The sequence below is a fragment of the Manis pentadactyla genome, chromosome 1, assembly GCF_030020395.1.
Source record: "Manis pentadactyla isolate mManPen7 chromosome 1, mManPen7.hap1, whole genome shotgun sequence".
In the NCBI taxonomy this organism is placed as follows: domain Eukaryota; kingdom Metazoa; phylum Chordata; class Mammalia; order Pholidota; family Manidae; genus Manis; species Manis pentadactyla.
In genome coordinates this window covers 113345195-113371089 of record NC_080019.1, presented here as the reverse complement: position 1 = coordinate 113371089, position 25895 = coordinate 113345195, and the positions used below count along the sequence as shown (strand labels likewise).

Below are 25895 nucleotides of genomic sequence, written 5' to 3'. Positions count from 1 at the left end.
TGATAGGGAAAATTTTTAAATCAGAAAATGATGATGTAGAAAACTTTCTTTTTTCTTTACAATAGTTGATGACACTTTCAATTCGCCAACTTGGAAGGGGGAGCAATAGAAAGTTTGAAATTGCCAACCAGAATGGACTTGAGAAGTACATCTTGCAGGTAAAGCTCGTGCCTCTGCATAGGTGTCTATGCCTTCCCTACTGTGTGTTCCCATGACTTGACAAGTGTTTCCTATTTCATTATTCTAAAAGTTACCCAGAAATAAAAGCCCTGTGCAATTCATACTTCAGGTAATCTGATACAGTTATTTTCTTATCTATAATTGCAGGCAGCTTCAAAAGAAATCAGAGATTGTTGGTTTTCAGAAATAAGTAAATTATTGATGGAACAACAAAACAGTACCAAAGGTAGGGTTACCATGGCTGACTGTCCTCTGGAGAGTTATACTGTGGTGGGTGTGCAGATCAGGGATATTGTTAAATAAAATGGTTTGCCAGGAAGTAACTGTGGCCACATTTTTATAGTACCTGGAAGTACCTGTGCTTGCTCTGGATTGTCTGGGGTTTTGGTGGTTGCGTGTGGGTTTGTCCCTTTTAGTTGTGACCCTACCCCCATTACCTAATGGCTAAGATCAACTTTCTCAATCCCAAAGACACCCAAGAAAATGTTAATACAGATTTCAGTGGCCAATACTGCTTTCAGAAGCTGTTCTACTTTTTTTAAAAGTTGAGATATGATTAATATGCCATACAATTCATGCTCTTAAGTGTAAAATTCATTGGATTTTAGTTTATTCACAGGTTGTGCAACTACCACCACTGTCTAATTCCAGGACATTTTCATCTCCCCCCCAAAAAAAACCCCTCTACTCATGAGCAATCATTCCCCATCTTCTCCCTGCCCCGCAGCCCCTGGCAACAACTAATCTGCTTTCTGTCTCTATGGATTTTCTTATTCTGTATATTTTATATAAATGGGATCATATAAAATGTGGCACTTTCTGTCTAGTTTCTTTCACTGAGCATAACTTGTTCAGTCTTTATCCATGTTGTGGCATGTGTCACTGCTTCATTCCTTTTCATGGCTGAATAATAGTGTGCTGTATGGGCATACCATTTTATTTATCATTTATCAGTTGATGGATGTTTGTTTCTACTTTTCAGATATTGTGAGTAATGCTGCTATGAAAATTTGTGTACAAGTTTTTGTGTGAACCTGTGTTTCCAACTCTTTCTCTCTCTCTATGTATATGTATACACACACTTGCTGGGCCATATGGTAACCCAATGTTAGCCTTCTGTGCAATTTCCAAATTGTTTTCCAAAGCAGTAGCATCATTTCTCATTCATACTAGCAATGTATGAGGATCCCATTTTTCTCTCTTCATTACCAACATGTGCTGTTATCCTCTTTTCATTATTATTATAGCCATCCTAATGGGTGTGAAGTGGTTGCCCCTTGTGGTTTTGATTTGCACTTTCTTAATGCTAGTGATTTTGAGCATCTTTTCATGTGTTTATTGGCCATTTGTATATTTTCTTTGAGATGTCTATTCAACTCCTTTGCCTATTTTTAAATTAGTTTGTTTTTTAGTGGTTGATTTGTAAAAATTATTTATAAATCTGGATACTAGACCCTTATCAGATATATGATTTGAAAATATGTTTCCCATTCTGTGTGTTGTCTTTTCACTTTCTTGATATCTTTTAAAGCACAAAAGTTTTTGGTAGTCTAATTTATCTTGTTTGGGGGGGGAGTTGCTTGTGTTTTGGTGTCATATGTAAGAAACCATTGCTTAATTCAAGGACATAAAGATGTACACCTGTGTTTCTTCTAAGAATTTAGTTTTAACTCTTATATTTAGGTCTTTAATACATTTGGAGTTAATATGAAGTTCATTCTTTCACATGTGGAATCTTGTTTACCCTGGACCATTTGTTGAAAAGACTTCTTTTCCACACTGAATGGACTTGGAACTTGTTATGGACTCAACTGTCATAACAATGTTTGTGTGCCCAAAATTTGTGTATTGAAACTCTACTCCCAATGTAATGGTAAAGGAAGTGAAGCCTTTGGGAGGTAATTAGGAGTACATGTGGTCATGAGGGTGGAGCCCTCATGAATGGGATTAGTACCCTCATAAGTGTCACTAGAGAGCTTGCTTCCTTTCTTTTTTCTCTGCTTTGTGAATAAACAATGAGAAATAAGCAATCTGCCACCTAGAAGTAGATTCTCACTACAACTTGACAATGCTGGCACCCTGATCTCAGACGTCCACCTTCCAGAGCTGTGAGAAATAAATTACTGTTGTTTATAAGTCACCCAGTCTATGGTACTTTGTTATAGCAGCCTGAACTGAGTAAGACAGCACCCTTGTTGCAAATCAATTGGCCATAAATACAGAATTCTTGGTTGACAGTCTTTTTCTTCAAGAACTCTGAATATGTCATCCCACTGTTTTATGGCCTCCATAGTTTCTGGTAAGAAATCAGGTATTAAACTTACAGTGACAATTTGCTTTTCTCTTGCTGCTTTCCAGATTCTTTGTCTTTTGATAGTTTGATTGCAATGTCTAGTTGTGGATCTCTTTGAGTACATATTTCTTGGAGTTTTTAGATCATCTTGGGTATGTAGATTAGTGTTTTAAATCAAATTTTGGAGGTCTTTGACCACTATTTCTCTAAGTATTCATTCAGCCCCTTTGCTCCTCTTGCCTCCTCCTGGTACCCCCATGATGTGCATGCTGGTATATTTCATGGCGTCCTAAGGCTCTGTGCACTTTTTTTTTTCATTCTTTTCCTTTCTCATCCTCAAACTGCATAATTTCAATTGAGCTATATCTAACTCCTCTGATTCTTTATTCTACCTGCTCAAATCTGCTATTGAGTCATTCTAGTGAATTTTTCACCTCAGTTATACTTTACAACCCAGATTTTCTATTTGGCCCTTTTAAATGTAATTTCTCTATATATTTATATTCTCCCTTCAATGAAGTTTTGTTCTCATACTTCCTTTTAGTTATATATATATGTTTCCTTTGACTCTGAACGTTTTTAAAATAGCTGATTTAAAGGGTTGGTCTAAGAAGTACAATTTCTTGGCCTGCTCAGGGACAGTTTCTACTCACTGTTGTTTTTTTTTTCCTGTGTATGGACCATACTTTCTTTTTCTTTGTATGTCTCAGAAAGTTCTGCTGAGAACTGTACAATTAAAATAATGTGGCAACTCTAGAAATCAGGTTCTCCCCCATCTCCAGTATTTGTTGTTCTTACTGTTTGTTGTTTTTATTGTTGTCCATTTGTCTGTTTAGTTACTTTTCTGAATGAATTCTGTAAAATCTGTATTCATTTTCATGTGTGGCCAGAAGTCTCTGCTCAGTTAATGATTTGGTAGAGATGCCCTTATAAACATGTGAAATCAATAAGTATTCCAGTGTTTGCCAAAGGGCATACCTTCAACACTCAGCCAGACAGGTGACAATGCTACCCTAGCCTTAACTTCCTGTTTGTACAGAGCCTCAAGATCAGCCAGAAGTCAGAGCATAATGCCTTCTCAGATCTTCCCTGAGCATGCACACAGCCCTGGCCATGGGCACATGGGCATCTAGATTCTCAGGAATATTTTGAAGTTTTTCAAAGCTACTATGGAATCTCACTCTCGAGCTTTACAATGTTTCAACATTCAACCATATTATCAAGTTCCCCCCAACACCCCATTACAATCACTATCCATCAGTATAGTAAGTTGCTACAGAGTCATTACTTGTCTTCTCCATACTGACTTTCCTGTGACCTCCCTATATTATGTGTGCTAATTTTAAGACCCCTTAATCCCCTTCTCCCTCGCTCCCCACCCAACCCTTCCAACCCCCTTTCCCTTTGATAACTGCTAGTTCCTTCTTCAAGTCTGTGAGTCTGCTGCTGTTTGGTTCCTTCTGTTTTGCTTTGTTGTTATACTCCACAAATGAGTGAAATCATTCAGTATTTGTCTTTCTCCTCCTGGCTTATTTCACTGAGCGTAATACCCTCTAGCTCCATCCATGTTGTTGCAAATGGTAGGATTTGTTTTCTTCTTATGGCTGAATAATATTCCATTGTGTCTATGTACCACATCTTCTTTATCCATTCATCTACTGATGGACACTTAGGTTGCTTCCATTTCTTGGCTATTGTAAATAGTGCTGCAATAAACATAGGGGTACATATGTCTTTCTGAATCTGGAATCTTGTTTACTTTGAGTAAATTCCTAGGAATGGAATTCCTGGGTCAAATAGTATTTCTATTTCTAGGTTTTTGAGGAACCTCCATATTGCTTTCCACAATGGTTGAACTAGCTTACATTCCCACCAGCAGTGTAGGAGGGTTCCCCTTTCTCTGCATCCTCACCAGCATTTGATGTTCATAGTCTTTTCAATACTGGCCGTCCTAACTGGTGTGAGGTGATATCTCATTGTGGTTTTTATTTACATTTCCCTGATAATTAGTGATGTGGAGCATCTTTTCATGTGCCTATTGGCCACCTGGATTTCTTCTTTGGCAAAGTGTCTGTTCAGATCCTCTGTCCATTTTTTTAATCGGTTTATTTGCTTTTTGGGTGTTGAGGAGTGTGAGTTCTTTATATATTTTGGATGTTAACCCCTTATCAGATATGTCATTTATGAATATATTCTCCTATACTGTGGGATGCCTTTTTGTTCTGTTGAGTAGCCTGTTTTTGCCCCAGTTGTTATCAGTGCCGTAGGCAGCAAAGAAGTTAAACCATTGCCTCTAGTCATTTTTTACAAATGTCCCTAGGCAAAAAGCTTTTTCTGGACTAGCACTGAATCAGGTTTAATAAAGACAGCTTTGCAAGTAGCATATTCCAAGGAATTCCAGACAAGGCAGTTCTATGGGAAGGTCACTTTGAAGGAGCTCCATTCCTGTGCTGCCCCACAACAGCTGCCAGATTGCCGATTTTTACCATGATCACAAGCTGCTGGTTTCTGAAGCTACCACTGAGGAGGAGGAAGAGGATGGGAATAGAGCAACTAAAAAACACAGTTCTTAATGCTCATAATGAGATTCAGCCATTTTTCTTGAATAAATGCTCTCCTGATTGCCATAAACCTTTGTTTAATTTCTTTCTTCTGAAATAGTTTCTATTTTTACAAGTTTTTTCCGTATGCTCTCATGGAGAAGAGAATATTTAGAGTTTTTCTTTTTTCTGTACCATTTTCACAGATGTTATTTGCTGTACTCTAATAATTAAAAACCATCTTTTGAATAGGCTTAACCCTTTCATAGTTTTTTCATTTGATCCAGATAAAAGCAGGGATATTTGGTAGGTAATGAACTTTATCAATTGAGTTCTAGTATTTCCTTCAGGTAATATTGATAGGGTTAAGAAATGCTAGACTCATGGAAAATCTATCTCCTGTCATTTATAATAACAGTGGTTTGTGTGTTTGGTAAGGAAATTTTTACAAATATGAAAAGACAAAATAACTTTGTCTCAGAGACTTAGTAGGAATGCGAATGTTTCACACTTTCTGTGTCTTCTCTGATCATCAACTGGTCAGGAGGATGTGAGGGTGGATGTGCATCGTGAAAATGGAAAAAGATAAACTAAGAAGTGTGGTTGGAAAATCATATCAGTTTTCTGTCACAACAAGCAAGACACATAACTTCTTGATAAACTGTAGGCTTCTGCCAGGAAACAATAACAAGATTATATAATTGATTTTAATTTATATACAGGCAATATGGGAAAAAATGATTTGTTTTTGCATCTTAACCATCAATACTATGCTAAATATATGTTATGGTAGAGTATGAGTGCTCTGGAGGCATAAAACAGAAAGATTTACTAACCTTACTAGAATAAGTAACTTGTTTTCCCAAAAACAACCTCCTAGTCACAAGATTGTTCTGAAAATCCTTACTTTCCTAGACCAGTGTTTCACAAGGGCTAATTTAGATACAACCTGAAACACAATTATTTGATGGGCTTATTACAAATAAATATTTCTGGGTCCTACCCTAGAAATATGAAGTTAGGTAGCTAGGGTTAATGCCTGGGAATATGCATTTTAGCTTATTAAAGTTTATGGACAGAGACCCTAAACTACTATTTTTTTAATTAATTAATTTTATTGAAATGTAGTTGATATACAATCTCATATTAGTTTCCAGTATATGGCACAATGGTTCAACAATTACCATATTTTTAAATCCTCAACCCAACTAATGTAGTTACTATTTGTCAGCAGAGAAAGATATTACAAAATCATTGGCTATATCCTTCATGCTGTCCTATGATCCCTGTCACCAACGTGTTATGATTGAGATTCTTGTGCCCCTTTTTCCCCCTCCTCACCCACCCACCCCAACCCCCTAGGCCATGGCAACCACCTGTCACTTCTCAGTGTCTGTGAGTCTACTACTGTTTTGTTCATTTTTGTTTTGTTTTGTTTTTATATTCCACAAATATGTGCAATCATATGTTATTTGTCTTTCTTCATCTGGCTTATTTCACTTAACGTAATACCCTCTAGGTCCATCCATATTATCACAAATGGCAGGATTTCTTTCTTTTTTATGACTGAATAATATTCCATATGTATATTTACCACATCTTTGTTATCCATTCATCTATTGGTGGACACTTTGGTTCCTTCCATATCTTGGTATTGTAAATAATGTGGCAATAAACATAGGGGTGCATATGTCTTTTGGAACCAGAGATTTTGTTTTCTTTGGGTAAATTCCTAGAAATGGAGTTACTGGGTCATATGATATTTCTATTTTTAGTTTTTTGAGGAACCTCAGTACTGCTTTCCACAGTAGCTGCACCCATTTACATTTCCACCAACAGTGTAAGAGGGCTCCCTTTTCTCCACATCCTTGCCAACAGTTGTTATTTATTGTCTTTTGGATAGTGGCCATTCTGACTGGTGTGAGGTGATACCTCATTGTAGTTTTGATTTGCATTTTCTTGATGATCAGCAATGTGGAGCATCTTTCCATGTGCCTGTTGGCCATCTGTATTTCTTCTTTGGAAAATTTCTGACCTTCTGTTCAGTTCCTCCATCCATTTTTTAATTAGGTTATTTGTTTTTCTGTTGTTGAGGTGCATGCATTCTTTATATATTTTTTATGTTAACCCCTTATGGGATAAATCATTTATGAATATATTCTTCCCTACTGTAGGCTGTCTTTTTGTTCTGTTGATTGTGTCCTTTGCTGTACACAGCTTTTTAGTTTAATGTAGTTCCAGTTGCTCATTTTATATTTTGTTTCCCTTGCCTGGGGAGATGTGTCCAGAAAAAATTTGCTAATGGTTATGTTCAAGAGATTTTTGTCTATGTTTTCTTCTAAGTGTTTATCTTTTAGATTTGTTAAACTGCTATTTTTAAAACAACTTTATTGAGTTACAATTGATATAATAAACTACACATATTTAAAGCCTACAATTTGACAAGTTTTGACATGTGTACACAATTATGAAAGTTTCATAACACTCAAGATAATGAACATACCTATCACTCCCAAAAGTTTCTTCATGCCCTTTTTTATTATTACCCTTCTTCTGCCCCTCCCTCACCATCTGTTATTTCCCAGGTGATCACCAATCTTTCTGTCACTACAGATTAGCTTGAACTTTCTAGAATTCCATAAAGAGAATCATACAGAATGTAACTTTTTTTGGTCTGGTTTCTCTGAGAATAATTATTTTGAGATTCATTCATGTTGCTTTTTTTTTTCCATTTAAGCATTTTTTATTTTGCTATCATTAATATACAATCCCATGAGCAACATTGTGTTTACAAGACTCCCCTCATTATCAAGTCCCCACCACATACCCCATTACAGTCACTGTCCATCAGTGTAGTAAGATACTATAGAGTCACTACTTGTCTTCTCTATGTTATACTGCCTTCCCCATGCCCCCCTCTATATTATGTGTGCTAATCATAATACCCCTTATTTCCCTTCTCCCTCCCTTCCCACCCACCCTCCCTAGTCCCTTTCCCTTTGGTAACTGTTAGTCCATTCTTGGGTTCTGTGAGTCTGCTGCTGTTTCGTTCCTTCAATTTTTGCTTTGTGCTTATGCTCCACAGATGAGTGAAATCATTTGGTACTTGTCTTTCTCCACCTGGCTTATTTCACTGAGCATAATACCCTCTAGCTCCATCCATGTTGTTGCAAATGGTAGGATTTGTTTTCTTCTTTTGGCTGAATAGTATTCCATTCTGTATATGTACCACATCTTCTTTATCCTTTCATCTACTGATGGACACTTAGGTTGCTTCCATTTCTTGACTATTGTAAATAGTGCTGTGATAAACATAGGGGTGCATATGTCTTTTTCAAACTGGGCTGCTGCATTCTTAGGTAAATTCCTAGGAGTGGAATTCCTGGGTCAAATGGTATTTCTATTTTTAGTTTTTTGAGGAACCTCCATACTGCTTTCCACAATGGTTGAACTAGTTTACATTCCCATCAGCAGTGTAGGAGGGTTCCCCTTTCTCCGCATTCCCACCAGCATTTGTTGTTCCTAGTCTTTTCTATGTTGGCCATCCTAACTGGTATGAGGTGATATCTCATTGTGGTTTTAATTTGCATTTCCCTGATAATTAGCAATGTGGAGCATATTTTCATGTGCCTGTTGGCCATCTGAATTTCTTCTTTGTAGAAGTGTCTGTTCATATTGTCTGCCCATTTTTTAATAGGGTTATTTGCTTTTTGGATGTTGAAGCATATGAGTTCTTTATGTATTTTTGTATGTTAACCCCTTGTGGTATATATCATTTACACATATATTCTCCCATACTGTAGGATGCCTTTTTGTTCTACTGATGGTGTCCTTTGGTGTACAGAAGCTTTTTAGCACAATGTAGTCCCATTTATTCATTTTTTATTTTGTTTCCCTTGTCATGCTGCTTTTTGTAATAATAAAGCAATGTTTTTATTTTTCATTGCTGTGTAGTATTCCATTGTTTGGATATACTCCAATTGCATTATCCATTTACCATTTGGTGTTTCCACTTTTTCAGGGTATTTTTAATAATAATGCTATGAACATTCAAGTACAAGATTTCTTATTGACATGTGTTTTCATTTATCTTGCATACATACCTAAGAGTGTAATGGTTAGGCCATAAATGGCAGGTAAATGTTTAACTTTTTAAGAAATTGCTAAATTTTTTTCCAAAGTAGTTATATCATCTTACAGTCCCACAGCACCATATGAAAATTTTACTTGCTCCGCATCCTCATCAACAGTTGGTATTGTCAGTCTTTTAGTTTTAAGCCTTCTAATAGGTGTGTAGTGGTATGTCATTTTGATTTTCTTTTCCTTAGTGATTAATGGATGAACATCTTTTCATGTGTTTCTTTGCCATCCATATATCTGAAGTGTCTATTCAAATCTTTTTCTTATTCTTATTATTGGGTTTTGTGAGATTTTTTTTATTTCTATATCCTAGATACAAGTCCTTTATCACATATATACTTTGCAGATATTTTCTTTCAGTGTCTGGCTTATCTTTTCATTTGTTTATATTTTGAAAGATAGGGGATTTTAACTTTGATGAAATCCAGTTTAAAAGTTTATGAATCATACTTTCAATGTTAGGCTTAAAAAATCTTTGTCTAGGGTCACAGAGATTTCTTCCTGTTTTCTCCTAGAAATCTTATAGTTTTATATTTTAATTTTTACATTTAGGTCTCTGATCCATTTTGAGGTTTTTGCTTTTGTTTTTGGTATATGGCATGAAATGTGGGTCTAAGTTCAGTTTTTTGTTACTGATCTAGTTGTTCCATTACCATTTCTCCAAATGAGTATTTGTATAAGTGCATCTATTTCTGGATGCTCTATTATGTTCCATTGGTCTATTTGTTTATCTTGACCTCAAAACCTTACTGTCTTGATTTCTAAAGCTTTCTGATTTTAATAAGTCTTAAAATCAGAGTGTTTGATTCTTCCAACTTTATTCTTCATTTTTAAAGTTGTTTTAGCTATTCTGTATCCTTCACATTTATATATATATACTTTAGTATCAGTTTGTCAATTAAAAAAAATCTTGCTGAGATTTTGATTGGGATTGTGTAAAAATCTATAGAACAATTTGTTAAGAACTGACATCTTAATAAGATTGAGCTTGCTCTATAATTTAGACTTTAACAGAATTGCCCTTCCCTTCCCTGCACCACAGAAAAAGACATAGGACTATTATGAGGACATGACATTTATTCAGTTAACAATTCAGAAACACATTTCTCAAGTCCTCTTCAAGTCCTAGCCCTATGTTCCAGGGATTGTGACAGGAATGTAAAATCTAGGTAAGAAGCAGACCAGACCCTATCATATAGTTTAGATAAAGGGAAGACCCCTACTGAACTAAAAGGCCAAAAGGTGTGGTCCCAGCCCCTTCCTTTTACAGGCAGGCAAACATAGGGTCAATTGCATAGAACTTTTTGGCAGCAGAACAGGGTCTCCTGAGCTCACCAAGCAGGGTCTGGTGAAATATCTCCACAAATGATGCCAACAGCAGGAGTTCTAGGAAATCAGAGGGCCCTCCATGCAGGAGTGGGGCCTTGAGCCATTCCCTGAGAGGAGATGAGACTCCAGGGGTAGTACGTAGACTCAGGGGCATCAGGCAGTGAGAAGGGAGGTTTCAAAGTTCCTAAGATCAGGAATACCAGGACCTGACATCTGTCTAGCACTATCTGCATACATGACATCATGCCAGGTCATTCCTACACTACTTGTAACCCTTGGGATTGTTGTGTATAATAACTGTGCACATACTCTGGGCAAGGCATACAAGGACCCCAGCAACATGAGCCCCTAAGGCAACAGGAAGATCACTGAGAGCCACTGAGGGATGTGGAGACTGGGCCTCTCCAGGCAGAATGGGCTTTGTGCCCAGAGGGAGTTAAAGTCTCAGATAGGGTTTGGCAGGGAAGAGTGGAGTGTGACCCGGTGGGTAGGACACAGAAGCAGACAAGTTAAGGAGGGTGGCAGGCACTGTGGTTCGGGGCAATGTCTTTATTTGTGTACTGCCTACTTGTGCCCTGTAGTCCTAGGGAAAAAGTCAGGCCCTCTGGCGAAGGGCTCTGGTGGCAGAAGGCTTTGTAGGGCCAACGTAATGTGTGGAAATCAAGGCAAAGCCCCAGCCCTGGAATGCAGCCGGCACACAAAGCTGACAAATAAAGGCCACAGGCCCATACTAGTGATTGGGCAACTTGTGCGAGTCACGTGAATAATTAAAGGTGGACCCAAGGATCTTTGAAAACCACCAAGCTGCCTCTAAGTGACATGTTTAGTGATGATTTGGGGCCTCACTGGAGAGGTTCATGGATAGAGTGGAAGGAAATGAGACGGAGAGAGGGTGGGAGACCTCAGATATCAGGCTGAGGAGTCTGGCTTTTATGCTGGTATAGGCAGTGGGAACCACTAGAGTCATTCCGGTGTTAACATCACTGCTGGAGTGACACCTGAACAAGGATTGTGATTCATATCTGATCTCTCCCTCACCCAGTCATATAGTTCGGGCTCAGGTGGAAAAAAATGAGCCTTTAATAGGCACTTTGTTGGTTCTCTTTTGCAGCATTTCTGGGGCTAACTGTGGAGACTAGGATAGACCCAGAATCAAGCAATGAAGGGTGGGCAGAGACGTGGGAGAGGATGCTAGGACCAAGTGAGCCAGGGCTGTGGAAATGCTTTCTCAATTACTAGGAACATAAGGCCAAGTTCTACATACACTTTCATGAATTTTTCCAGTATTCTGTGTGTGTGTGTATGTGTAAAATTAACTCAAATTGGCTTAAATTTGAGAATCTAGTTTGAAGCAAACACTAGGTGTGTACTGATTTTTTTAAGAAGTGTCAAATATTGCAGATAGTCCATACTAATTCTTTGATTGCTTTTTAAAAACTTTTCTTAACACTTACTTTATTACAAGGGAATTCCAATTTAAAAATTATTAGTTCCCTGACCCTGATTCTGCCTTAGGTACCTTTCTTAATGCTTACTTGCAGTGTTGCCAGTTGAGATCAGACCTGCCGTTTTGAAACCTCCCTTGATTGCCCTTGCTTCTGGCTGTTTTCTTGAGCTTTCCTGTGAAAATCTCAATTCTATTCCTTTTTTTGCCAGGCTGCTCTGCCTCCTACTTGGTGGAGTAGGCAAAGGGACTCTCCCGTTAACTGGGCCAGCTTCCCTCCCTCCTGCAGTCTCTGCCCCTAGTAACCCTTCCTCTCTTCGTTCCTCCTCGTTTGGGAAGAAGATGCACACATGCTCTTTTCAGGAGCTCCTTACCCTGTCTATCCCTGCCCACTGAGAAACTTTCTCCATCTGTAATTCCTCTCCCTGTCCAAGGCACTCAGGAGGTACTTAACAAATGCTTGTTGACTGAACCTGTAGAGTGTGATCCAGTTTGGATACAGGAGTTTTACTAGGCTATTTTGGCCTGATCCTATTAGAGGCTCCCCAGGCCCTCAAACAAAGACTGATAGAGGTAGGAAGGGGTGGGGGCTCTGATAGACAGCTGAGTGCCTCTCCCTCCTGGCTACACCCACGCTCTTACAGAGCACTCTATTGCAGCATTTAATGTGCTATATTATAATTTTTTTTAATGATGTATTTAAGTTTTTCTCTCCACTAGACCGTTCACTCCTCTAGAGCATGAAAGTTGTCTTACCAGTTTTAGCTTCCCTCGGGCCTCATGTTATACAACTGCCTGACACCCATATAGGTGGCTCTCAGTAAATGTTTAGTGAATAAACAAATAAAAGTACTCATTGAATAATCACATTTGGCTAGCAAACTATGCTGCAAGCAGAGTCAGGGGAGATGAGGGCTACCTCAGGGTACATCTTATTATCATAGATCTCCAGTGCCTAGCTAGCATTTGTTTGTTGAACTAATCTAATCCAAAAGAGTTACCGTAACAGTTGGCATCTCAGGACGGGGACGAGCAAAAGGAGCCGCGGTGAGCCAATGAAACAGCTTTCAGGAGGATGAGAGGAGAGTGACTCTTCCTCCTTACTTCTCCCACTTTAAGACCTGAAGCCAATTAGATGTTAACTGTATAATCCAGCATGTGGTGTCCCTTGGCATCCTTTTGTTGAATGTCATGCACAAAGCCAGGACAGGTCTTGGACTAACATGAAGGAGGAGGAAGAAGCAGTCCTTGGGCTTTGGACCAGCACCACTCCAGCTGGCATAGGGAGGAATGCATGGGCCGTTCTTACCAATGGTTCAATGTCCATATACATTTCTTTAAAGCAAAGGCATGGAGTGGAATTTGTGCCCAGGATTGAAAATACAGAAAGAGCTACCAGTAGTAAGGAAGACCCAGGTCCCAGCACACTTGGGATTAAAGAAAGGATCCAGTGGAGCCTGGGGCATGGAAGAAACAGGTGACAGCAGATGCTTGGAATCTGAGGAAGACATTGCCTGAGTCTCAGCCCTTCCTTAACTATGTGAGTGAGAATGAAGGCATCATATCAATTTCCTGCTGCTCATCTATGTATATCTAATTAGGCCAGAATTAAAATGAAGAACGAATATTTCACATTGAGAAGCGACTCCCTCTTTGGGAAGGCTGTCCTCTTAAGGAAATGGTTGTAGAGATAAGAGCCAGAATGTCTCTTCTGGCAATTTTATGATGTGCTTAAATTTTTCCTCCAGAGACATTGCCAGAATGTCTCTGCTTGGGAATAAAGCTGCTGGATGGTGGCACTTTATTTCTTGCTCTGTCTAGGATGTATGAATTTCATCTCCTCTCAAAACTATCCATGGAAAATTTAGGAGCCCTTGATCCAGCTCCTTCCCCACAAGACTTTAGCTTTAACTTCTTTGTATATCAGTTTTCTATTTTTTTTCTTTTTAGTTTGCATTTTTTTGAGAGATAGCTTTTTTCTTTTTTATTAAAAAATAGTTGATACCTAATAATATATTGTTTTCAAGCACACAACACTGTGGTTTAACAGTCGCACACATTATTAAACCCTCACCCCAACTCGTGCAGGTGTCCGTCAGCACAGAAAGATGTCACAGAACTACTGGCTATATTCTCCGTGCTGTGCTACTATTCCTGTGACCACCTTATATTATGACTGAGAATTTTTATGTGCCTTTATCCCTCTCCCCATCTCCATGTACCTCCCCAACCCCTCCCCCATGGTGATCATGTCACTTCTCAATATGTATGAGTCTATTGCTAGTTTGTTTTGTTTTGTTTTTAGATTCCACAAATAAGTGAAATCATATGGTATTTGTCTTTCTCCACCTGGCTTATTTCACTGAACATAATACCTTCTAGGTCCATCCATGTTGTCACAAATGGCAGGATTTCTTTCTTTCTTTCTTATGGCTGAATAATGTTCCATTGTGTACATGCACCACCTCTCCTTTACCCTTTCATTGATGATGGACACTTGGGCTCCTTCCAAATCTTGATGTTGTAAATCATGTGGCAGTAAGCACAGGGGGGCATGTATCTTTCCCAGTCAGCGATTTTGTTTTCTTCAGGTAAATTCCTAGGAATGGAATTACTGAGTCAAATGGTGTTTCTCTTTTTAGTTTTTTGAGGAACCTCCAAACTGCTTTCCACAGTGGCTGCACCCATTTACATTCCCACCAACAGTGTAGAAGGCTTTCCTTTTCTCCACATCCTCACCAACACTTTGGCATATATGTTTGTTGTTGTTAAGAAATTTTGTATTTGGACAATAAAAAATGACCTATTTTCTTCTTAGTACAGACCAGGAAAAAATGAGGCTTGATAAAAACCTTGGCTGGCCAGAGTTCATAGAATATGATCCATAAATTTTCCTTGCATGGTAAGACCTGTCCCACTATGGGATGTAGCAAAATCTGAGAGGTATGAAATTTTTACATTTTCCACAGAGACTTTGTATTTGCTCGTGAAAAACATTTTTAAAAAAAGATAATATCATACTTTCATCTCCTAAGTGGCTGAGCTTATCCCTCAATGCCGCCTCTGGTTGAGTCACATCCTGGCTTCCTTCTCTATTTAGGAAACCTCAAAAGGAAGGAAAATCCCTGGCATTGGACTCCTCTCTCAGCTGGAGCCCTACAGGTGAATAAAATATTTGTTGCCAATTCCATTGTCAACCTGGTGGGTTATTTATTTATGAGATTTTTTAGAGAATTATTTATTCTTTAGATTCTTTAGAATTATTTAGAGAATTATTAGAGAATAGAGAATTATTAGAAAATTGTGCCTGTCAAACTTGTTTAGTCATAAGGTATGTTTTGTTCTTGAGGCATTTAACTCCTTTTCCCATGTGTTAAGAATCCCTGGAAGAGATTTTTAAGAGACCCCTTGCTTAAAGGCAGAAGGGGCAACATTGGCATAATCTACAAATTTGCAGATATGAACCAGTTGAGAGAGTTATTACTTCTTCTTCACCCAGACCGTAAGGCTGTGGATTGTCCAGGTGTCTTTCTTGTTTCCCTTCTGTCTCATCCTGCTAATTCAAGGTCATCAGATTCAAAGACATGAGATGAGCAGAAGAATGGGTAACACTTAGTTAAGTCTGTCTTAGTCTATGCTTGGTTGTAAACTGTCCATATATGTTTATGTGTGTGTGTGTGTATCTGTGTGTGTGTATACACACATGCATGCAGACACCCAATGCCAGGAAAGCTGGCTGATTTCAGGAGACAGAAAAACAACAGGGGAAGGACTGTTATGTCGACATGAGCTTTGGTGGCTTCTTTCACTAGTTAGGTTCACAAAAACCAGTAGGCTCCTCAAAAGATTGGCCTACACCTCAAAAAAACAGTCACATTGTGAAAAGTAATATAGTACATTGAAAATTCCAAATTCTGGTAAGGATGTGGAACAACTGTGGTTCACTGCTGGTGGGAATGCAAGATGGTACAGTTTGGTAACTTCTTACAAAGTTAAAGATAGTCTTACCAGATGGTCCAGTATTTACTCAAATGAGTTGCAGGCTATGATACATCCATACAATGGGATGTTATTCAGCAATAAAAAGAAATGAACTACTAAGCCACAAAAAAACATTGAGGAAAGTTAAATGCACATTGCTAAGTGAAAGAAACCAGTCTGAAAAGGCTACATACTATGTAATCCCAACTATACAACATTCTGGAAAAGATAAAGCGGTAGAGACAGTAAAAAGAGCAGTGGTACCAGGGGTTAGGAGAGGGGGGGTGAGATGAACAGATGGAGCACAGGAGACTTTTAGGGAAGTGAAACTATTCTGTATGATATTATAATGGAGGATACATGACATTACACATCTATGTGGATAAAGTGAAGGCTCCTATGGCCAGGACTCTCACCTGACCCTAGTTGGCTAGCTCACTGCACACATGTGGGCAATAGGTTGCTATTGACTGTATATAAAGAGCTCTACCCAGTGCTCTGTGTGACACAGGGGAAGGGCTGTTATGTCAACATGAGCTTTTTTCTGGTGGCACGGCTGCAAGGCTGCAGGAGAGCAGAGGCTGGAGTGGTGGCAGCACTGAGGACAGAGACTGAGATGACTGTGGGGGCGGAGAGGCCTGGAGGCAGAGACCAGCTTGCTGCATGCAGACTCTCTCTGAGTGGATGGGATTCTAGTGATTGACCTGCGACAGTGGGAATAAAGTTGGGTATAAACCCTTTCACCCCAAGGGCATTCCATTTCATTCCTCGGTCTCTTTGAATCCATAGTGAACTTGGCTGAAACCCATCGGCAAGACAATCTGTCAAAACCCACAGAACTGTACAACACAAAGAATCAACCCTAATGTAAACTGTGGATTTTCATTAATGATAGTGTATCAATATTGGTTCATCAATTATAACAATGTACCATACTATTGCAAGATTTTAATAATATAAACTATGGGAAGAGAGTGGCAAAGCGTTATATGGGAACTCATGGTATTTTCTGCTAAATTTTTCTGTAAACCTAAAAGTGCTCCGAATGTAAAATCTATTAACGTTTTTAATAGAAAAAAACACCCCACACACAGTAATATAGTAGAAGCTGTTGATACCTGCCCAGATCCTTTTTACCAGGTGGATGCAGCCCCCATCCAGCTGCTATGAGCTGAGCTGCTAACGGCTCATAGCTGTGCCCTCCGGAGAACTGCCCTCAGTTGACCAGCCCTGTCTAGCTAGGAAATGCCTGAGAACTTATGGCCCCCCTCAAGGGTGCTTAGAGCCAGCCAATGGCTGACTGAGTCAGGAAATGAAAGACAGCCTTTCACCTCAAGATGGGCTGCCTTTTGTGCCATCCATGTACCAGGGCTTCTGAAGGGATCAGGCTGATGCTAGACTTTGGCCAAACCCACATCTACACTAGCTTATCTTCTGCCCTCCGTGCCCTACAGGTTTCATCTGAAAGCCCTTTCTCCATAACTTGCTTGCACAGTCTACTTCTAGGAAACCTGACCTAAGACAGTTAGTTCCAGGAAAGATTCTTTAAAAGATGAGATTTTCTGGCCAAATGGCAGTGAGGATCCCATCGCTGTGGCAAGTAGAGTGTTGTAAGTCCTGGTCTCCCTGGCCTGCTATAGCAGTTCAGTTGCTAAGACCATCCGCTGTGGTGGCCTGGGACCAGATACAGGCAGATGCTACACACCAGGTGGTACAGGGTCCCTAGTACTGAGAGTTTTGGGGGAAATACTAACTCTCAGGACCGTGGAGCTGGGAGGCTGTCACTAGCACCATCAGTGCCTTGGGAGAGTGAAGAGTGACAGGTTCAGATGAATCACCAATTCAGAGCCCAGGGTGAGAGTCAGGGCACCTCCTTGCCCACACTCAGCCCCTCCTCTCCTACAGCAGAAGGCAGTACCTGAGAGAAGGATGAAGTCTTGGCCTTGGCAAGTCTGCTGCTCATCTATTGGGGCTCCTAGTGCCCATAGAGGAGTAAGCAAATTAGAGTCTCATAGGGGAGATGTGGGATCCTAAAAGTTGGGATGAGGATACCTGGAAACATGCCATTGATCCTCCTGGGCTGACAGAAATGGTCCACTCCCTTTGTGAGAAGGTAGAACTCTCACAGATTCTGCTGAGCCTCAGGTGAGATATACAAGACAATGCTTGCCTTTCTCAGGATTCATGCCTGGCCTCCCTTCCAGAACAATAACAAACAACAGATTACACATGATCTGACTGGGGAAAAGGCGCACTGACCTCCAAACAGGAACTCAAGATGGATTTTTGCATCATGCTTAATGCTCACCAGAGAACATCCATTGCAGAAAGTGTACAAACAACAAAGCCAACTGGATGACTTGGCTGGCATGGATTGGCCCACTGCCAGCCCAGCACCCAGTACCTGCACAGTGGGCTCCTAAATGGAGAAACCTTGGCAGCGAACAGTAGGCTGCATGAGTCCAGCATCACGGGCCCCCTGAAATCAAGGCTGATCTAGCTACTGCCACTGTTGGCTGTTCAGCCTGCCAGCACAGAGATGGATGCTGAGCCCCCAGGTGGATGCTGTCCCTGAAGAACAGCTGATCTCATCAGACGCCTCCAGGCTGGGGAGTACAGCAGTTCATGATGAACAGGACTGACACAGGTGCCTTGCTGCTCACAGTGCCTCAGTCGGTGTCACTGTCCCCGGCTTACAGGGTAGCTGCTCAACCACAGAACATTGCTTTGATGGAGAGACTCACCATGGGCATGTGACTGCAGGACCAATCTGCCAGTCCTACCACACGCCACCCCTATCAGAAGCTGCCAGCCTGCTGGAGCCATGGAAAAGCCCCTACAAGGCAAAAATGAGCGGCAGTTTGGACATACTATGGGTTGGAGTGTTGATCTTCAGGATGCAGTATAATCCTTAAAACAATGGCTGTTTTGACTTGGTGCACCATTTTATCACCCAGTATCCCCAGGAGGCAGAATATATGAATCTGGGAACCAAGGGGTTGGATGAGTTGTGAACTTATTCATTATCCTAGTGACCCACATGGGGAATTTGTCCTTCCATCACTACTTTAGTCTTAGTCTGTCTAAAAGTTGTGATTTCCCAAAGGAGCATTTCTACCAGGGCACGTGGGAAGAGCCCTACTTACCTTCAATCCATGTCTGCGACCTGCTGCCATGGCTGGTCCCTAGGTGGTGACAATGTCATCATCTCCCTCCCTTCTGCATGGTGGGTGTCCCAGACTCTGGTCTGGCATTGTTCTTTTTCTTGCCCATTTATAGTTACAGCTGGGTATGGGGATACTGGGAGACATCCAGCAGATCACCTGAGTACCAGACAAGGTCAGCTTGGCCTCTGTTTGGTAACAGCCCAACCGCCTCATGATGATTTAGGATCAGTTACTTCCTCCAGTGTAGCAACTGCTTTCCTTGCCTGGGTCCACACGCCAGAGAGCGATAGGAATCCTCATGCCTGTAGCGACAAGGCCTGCTCTGGGGGAAGCAGTAAGGTGGGAATTCTAAGAACCAAGCAATTTAATGATAGTACAATCAGAACAATGACTATGCTCTTTCTGGTGCTATTGGTTAACATTAAGGAATTAAGCTAATATATTTTACTATTTTGATTGTGCTGAAAATTTTGAATTCTGAATTCAGTTTTGTCCCTGATTTGCCAAGCCCTAGTGGTTGAAATATACTTAAAAAGTGAATAACCAGGCAGAGCCAAGATGGTGGCATGAGTAGAGCAGTGGAAATCTCCTCCCAAAACCATATATATTTTTGAAAATACAACAAATACAACTCTTCCTAAAAGAGAGACCAGAAGACATAGGACAACAGCCAGACTACATCCACACCTGAGAGAACCCAGCGCCTCAAAAGGGGGTAAGATACAAGCCGCGGCCCAGCAGGACCTGAGTGCCCCACATCCCAGCTCCCTGCGAGAGGAGAGGAGTTGGAGCAGGGAGGGAGAGGGAGTCCAGGACTGCTAAACACCCAGCCCTAGCCATCCACACCAGAGCGCAGACACACAGTGCATGGTGTGCTGGATACTAGGGAAACAGGACAGTAAGACCTGTGAGCAGGTCCCCGCAGTCGGTGCCCTGGGACAAAGAAAAGCAAGTGCTTTTTGAAAGTCTTAAAGGGACAGGGACCCCACAGCTGGACAGAAGCGTCACGGGACATTTAGCCTAGCGACTGGGAATCCCCAGGAACTCCGGGCACCCTAACCCCCTGGGCAGCAGCACAGCTCGGAGGCCCCTCACAGAGATAAACAGTCTCCTGGCCATTTACCCTCCAACGTGGCTCCACTATATTGGAGCAGTGGCCGGAGGCAGGCCACGCCCACAGCAAACGCGGAGCTAAACTCCATAGCAGCTGGGCAAGAATCAGAAGCCCTGTCTGTGCACAGCTGCCCAGCACAAGCCGCTAGAGGTCACTGTTCTCCCAGGAGAGGAAGGCCACAAAACAGCAAGAAGGGACATTCTCCCAGCCGTCACATGCACCAGCTCTGCACAACTATCTCTATTGCCGTGAAAAGGCAGAAGAATTTGATACAGACCAAACTCACAGAGTCAACCGCTGAGAAGGAATTAGACCTAACCAATCTTGAAAAAGAATTCAAAACAAAGGTCATAACCATGCTGACGGAGCTGCAGAGAAATATACAAGAGCTAAGGGATGACGTCCGGAGGGAGATTACAGAAATGAAACAATCTCTGGAAGGATTTATAAGCAGAATGGATAAGATACAAGAGGCCAAGGATGGAATAGAAACCAGAGAACAGGAATGCATAGAAGCTGACACAGAGAGAGATAAAAGGATCTCAAGGAATGAAATAATATTAAGAGAACTGTGTGACCAATCCAAAAGGAACAATATCTGCATTATAGGGGTACCAGAAGAAGAAGAGAGAGAAAAGGGGATAGAAAGTGTATTTGAAGAAATAATTGCTGGAAACTTCCCCAAACTGGAGGAGGAAATAATCGATCAGGCCACAGAAGTACACAGAAGTCCCAACAGAAGGGACCCAAGGAGGACAACACCAAGACACATAATAATTAAAATGGCAAAGATCAAGGACAAGGACAGAGTTTTAAAGGCAGCTATAGAGAGGAAAAAGGTCACCTACAAAGGGAAACCCATCAGGCTATCATCAGACTTCTGAACAGAAACCTTACAGGCCAGAACAAAATGGCATGATATATTTAATGCAATGAAATAGAAGGGCCCTGAACCGAGTATACTGTATCCAGCACAATTATCATTTAAATATGAAGGAGTGATTAAACAATTACAAGACAAGCAAAAGTTGAGGGAATTTGCCTCCCACAAACAACCTCTACAGGGTATTTTAGAGGGACTGCTCTAGATGGGAGCACTCCTAAGACTAAATAGCTGTCACCAGAGAAAATAAAATCACAGCAAAGAAAGCAGACCAACCAAATACTAACTAAAGGCAAAAAATAAAATCAACTACCCACAAAAACAGTTAAAGGAAACACAAAAGAGCACAGAATAAAACAACCAACATATAAAGAATGGAGGAGGAGGAATAAGAAGGGAGAGAAATAAAGAATCACCAGACAGTGTTTATAACAGCTCAACAAGTGAGTTAAGTTAGACAGTAAGATACTAAAGAAGCTAACCTTGAACCTTTGGTAACCATGAATCTAAAGCATGCAATGGCTATAAGTACATATTTTTCAATAGTCACCCTAAATGTAAATGGACTGAATGCATCAATCAAAAGACATAGAGTAATAGAATGGATAAAAAAGCAAGACCCATCTATATGCTGCTTACAAGAAACTCACCTCAAACCCAAAGACATGCACAGACTAAAAGTCAAGGGATGGAAAAAGATATTTCATGCAAAAAACAGGGATAAAAAAGCAGGTATTGCAGTACTAGTATCACATAAAATAGACTTCAAAACAAAGAAAGTAACAAGAGATAAAGAAAGACATTACATAATGATAAAGGGCTCAGTCCAACAAGAGGATATAACCATTATAAATATATATGCATCCAACACAGGAGCACCAGCATATGTGAAACAAATACTAACAGAACTAAAGGAGGAAATAGAATGCAATGCATTCATTTTAGGAGACTTCAACACGCCACTCACACCAAAGGATAGATCCACTGGACAGAAAATAAGTAAGGACACAGAGGCACTGAACAACACACTAGAACAGATGGACCTAATAGACATCTATAGAACTCTACATCCAAAAGCAACAGGATACACATTCTTCTCAAGTGCACATGGAACATTCTCCAGAATAGACCACATACTAGGTCACAGAAAGAGCCTCAGTAAATTCCAAAAGATTGGAATTCTACCAACCGACTTTTCAGACCACAAAGGTATAAAACCAGAAATAAATTGTACAAAGAAAACAAAAAGGCTCACAAACACATGGAGGCTTAACAACATGCTCCTAAATAATCAATGGATCAACGAACAAATTAAAATAGAGATCAAGGAATATATGGAAACAAATGATAACAACAACACAAAGCCCCAACTTCTGTGGGATGCAGCAAAAGCAGTCTTAAGAGGAAAGTATATAGCAATCCAGGCATATTTAAAAAAGGAAGAGCAATCCCTAATGAATAGTCTAACATCACAATTATCAAAACTGGAAAAAGAAGAACAAATGAGGCCTAAAGTCAGCAGAAGGAGGGAAATAATAAAGATCAGAGAAGAAATAAACAAAATTGAGAAGAATAAAACAATAGAAAAAAAACAATGAAACCAAGATCTGGTTCTTTGAGAAAATAAACAAAATAGATAAGCCTCTAGCCAAACTTATTAAGAGAAAAAGAGAATCAACACACATCAACAGAATCAGAAATGAGAATGGAAAAATCATGACAGACTCCACAGAAATACAAAGAATTATTAAAGACTACTATGAAAACCTATATGCCAACAAGCTGGAAAACCTAGAAGAAATGGACAACTACCTAGAAAAATACAACCTTCCAAGACTGACCAAGGAAGAAACACAAAAGTTAAACAAACCAATTACAAGCAAAGAAATTGAAGTGGTAATCAAAAAAACTACCCAAGAACAAAACCCCCAGACCAGATGGATTTACCTTGGAATTTTATCGGACATACAGAGGACATAATACCCATTCTCCTTAAAGTTTTCCAAAAAATAGAAGAGGAGGGAATACTCCCAAACTCATTCTATGAAGCTAACATCACCCTAATACCAAAACAAGGCAAAAACCCCGCCAAAAAAGAAAATTACAGACCAATATCCTGATGAACATGGATGCAAAAATACTCAATAAAATATTAGCAAACCAAATTCAAAAATATATCAAAAGGATCATACACCACGACCAAGTGGGATTCATCCCAGGGATACAAGGATGGTACAACATTCGAAAATCCATTAGCATCATCCACCACATCAACAAAAAGAAGGACAAAAACCACATGATCATCTCCATAGATGCTGAAAAAGCATTCGACAAAATTCAACATCCATTCATGATAAAAACTCTCAGCAAAATGGGTATACAGGGCAAGTACCTCAACATAATAAAGGCCATATATGATAAACCCACAGCTAACATTATACTGAACAGCAAGAAGCTGAAAGCTTGTCCTCTGAGATCGGGAACAAGACAGGGATGCCCACTCTCCCCACTGTTATTTAACATAGTACTGGAGGTCCTAGCCATGGCAATTAGACAAAACAAAGAAATACAAGGAATCCAGATCGGTAAAGAAGAAGTTAAACTGTCACTGTTTGCAGAAGACATGACATTGTACATAAAAAACCCTAAAGACTCCACTCCAAAACTGCCCAATTTTTGATCTAGTTATTTGTTTTATCAGTGTTGACGCATTTGAGTTCTTTATATATTTTGGGTGTTAACCCCTCATCAGATAGATTGTTTATGAATATATTCTCCCATACTGTAGGATGCCTTTTTGTTCTGCTGATGGTTTCCTTTGCTGTACAGAAGTTTTTTAGTTTGATGTAGTCCCATTTGTTCATTTTTTATTCTGTTTCCCTTGCCCTAGGAGATGTGTCCAAGAAAAAGTTGCACATGTTTACAGTCAAGAGATTTTTGTCTATGTTTTCTTCTAAGAGTTTTATGGTTTCATGACTTACATTCAGGTCTTTGATCCATTTCGAGTTTACTTTTGTGTATGGGGTTAGATAATAATCCAGTTTCATTCTCTTACATGTAGCTGTCCAGTTTTGCCAACACAAGTTATTGAAGAGGCTGTCATTTCCCCATTGTATTTTCATGGATCCTTTACCATATATTAATTGACCACATATGTATGAGTTTAAATCTGGTCTCTCTATTCTGTTCCACTGATCTGTTCTTATACCAGTACAAAATTGTTTTGATTACTGTAGCTTTGTAGTAGAGCTTGAAGTTAGGGAGCATAATCCCCCAGCTTTGTTCTTCTTTTTCGGGATTGCTTTGGTTTTTTGGGGTCTTTTGTGGTTCCATATGAATTTTAGAACAATATGCTCCAGTTCATTGAAGAATGCTGTTGGTATTTTGATAGGGATTGCATTGCATTAAATTGCTTTAGGCAGGATGGCCATTTAGACATTATTAGTTCTTCCTATCCATGAGCACAGAATAGATTTCCATTTATTGATGTCTTCTTTAATTTCTCTCATGAGAATCTTGTAGTTTTCAGAGTATGGGTCTTTCACCCCCTTAGTTAGGTTTATTCCTAGGTATTTTATTCTTTTTGATGCAATTGTAAATGGACTTGTTTTCCTGATTTCTCTTTCTGCTAGTTCATTGTTAGTATATAGGAATGCAACTGATTTCTGTGTATTAATTTTGTATCCTGCAATTTTGATGAATTCAGTTAATATCTTAGTAGTTTTGTGTGGATTCTTTAGGGTTTTCTATGTATAATATCATGTCACCTGCAAATATTGAGAGTTTAACTTCTTCCTTACCAATTTGGATGCCTTTTGTTTCTTTGTGTTCTCTGATTGCCATGGCTAGGACCTCCAGTACTATATTGAATGAAAATGGGGAGAGTGGGCATCCTTGTTCCAGATCTTAGAGTAAAAGCTTTCAGCTTTTTGCTATTAAGTATGATGTTAGCTGTCGGTTTGTCATATATGGCCTTCATTATGTTGAGGTATGTACCCTCTATACCCATTTTTTTAGAGTTTTTATCATGAATGGATGTTGAATTTTGTCAAATGCTTTTTCAGCATCTATTGAGATGATCATGTGGTTGCCTTCTTTTTGTTAATGTGGTGGATGATATTGATGGATTTATGAATATTGTACCATCCTTGAATCCCTGGAATAAATCCCACTTGGTCATAATGGATTATCTTTTTGATGTATTTTTGGATTCAGTTTGCTAATATTTTGTTGAGAATTTTTGCATCTATGTTTATCAGGGATATTGGTTTGTAATTTTCTTTTTTTGTGGTGTCTGTGTCTAGTTTTGGTATTAGAGTGATGCTGGCCTCATAGAATGAGTTTGTTAGTATTCCCTCCTCTTCTACTTTTTGGAAAGCTTTAAGAAGGATGTTACTAGCTCTTCTTTAAATGTTTAGTAGAATTCTGCTGTGAAGCAGTTCATACCTGGAGTTTTGTTTTGGGGAAGTGTTTTGATTACCAATTGATTTCATTGCTGGTAATTGGTCTGTTCAGGTTTTCTGTTTCTTCCTGGGTCAGTCTTGGAAGGTTGTATTTTTTTAGGAAGTTGTCCATTTCTTCTACTTTGCCCAACTTTTTGGCATATAGTTTTTTCTCTAATAATTCTTTGTATTTCTTCAGTATCCATTGTGACTATTCCTTCTTCATTTTTTATTCTGTTTATAAGTGGAGACTCTCTTTTTTTATTGGTATGTCTGGCTAGGGGTTTATCAACTTTGTTTATTTTCTCAAAGAACCAGCTCCTGATTTCATTGATTCTTCCTACTGTTTTATTCTTCTCAATTTTATTTATTTCTGCTCTGA

The 25895-nt window shown here is 39.7% G+C and overlaps 1 protein-coding gene across 3 annotated transcripts in view; it reads left to right on the top strand.

Moving 5' to 3' along the window:
- MCF2L2 (MCF.2 cell line derived transforming sequence-like 2) overlaps nucleotides 1-25895 on the top strand; it is a 274274-nt gene that overhangs the window by 240359 nt on the left and 8020 nt on the right. For all 3 annotated transcript variants that reach the window (XM_036926717.2, XM_036926715.2, XM_036926718.2), the window contains 2 exons: nucleotides 66-158; nucleotides 328-406. In XM_036926717.2, the coding sequence (XP_036782612.2) occupies nucleotides 66-158; nucleotides 328-406 (172 nt within the window). The remainder of the gene's footprint in view (nucleotides 1-65; nucleotides 159-327; nucleotides 407-25895) is intronic.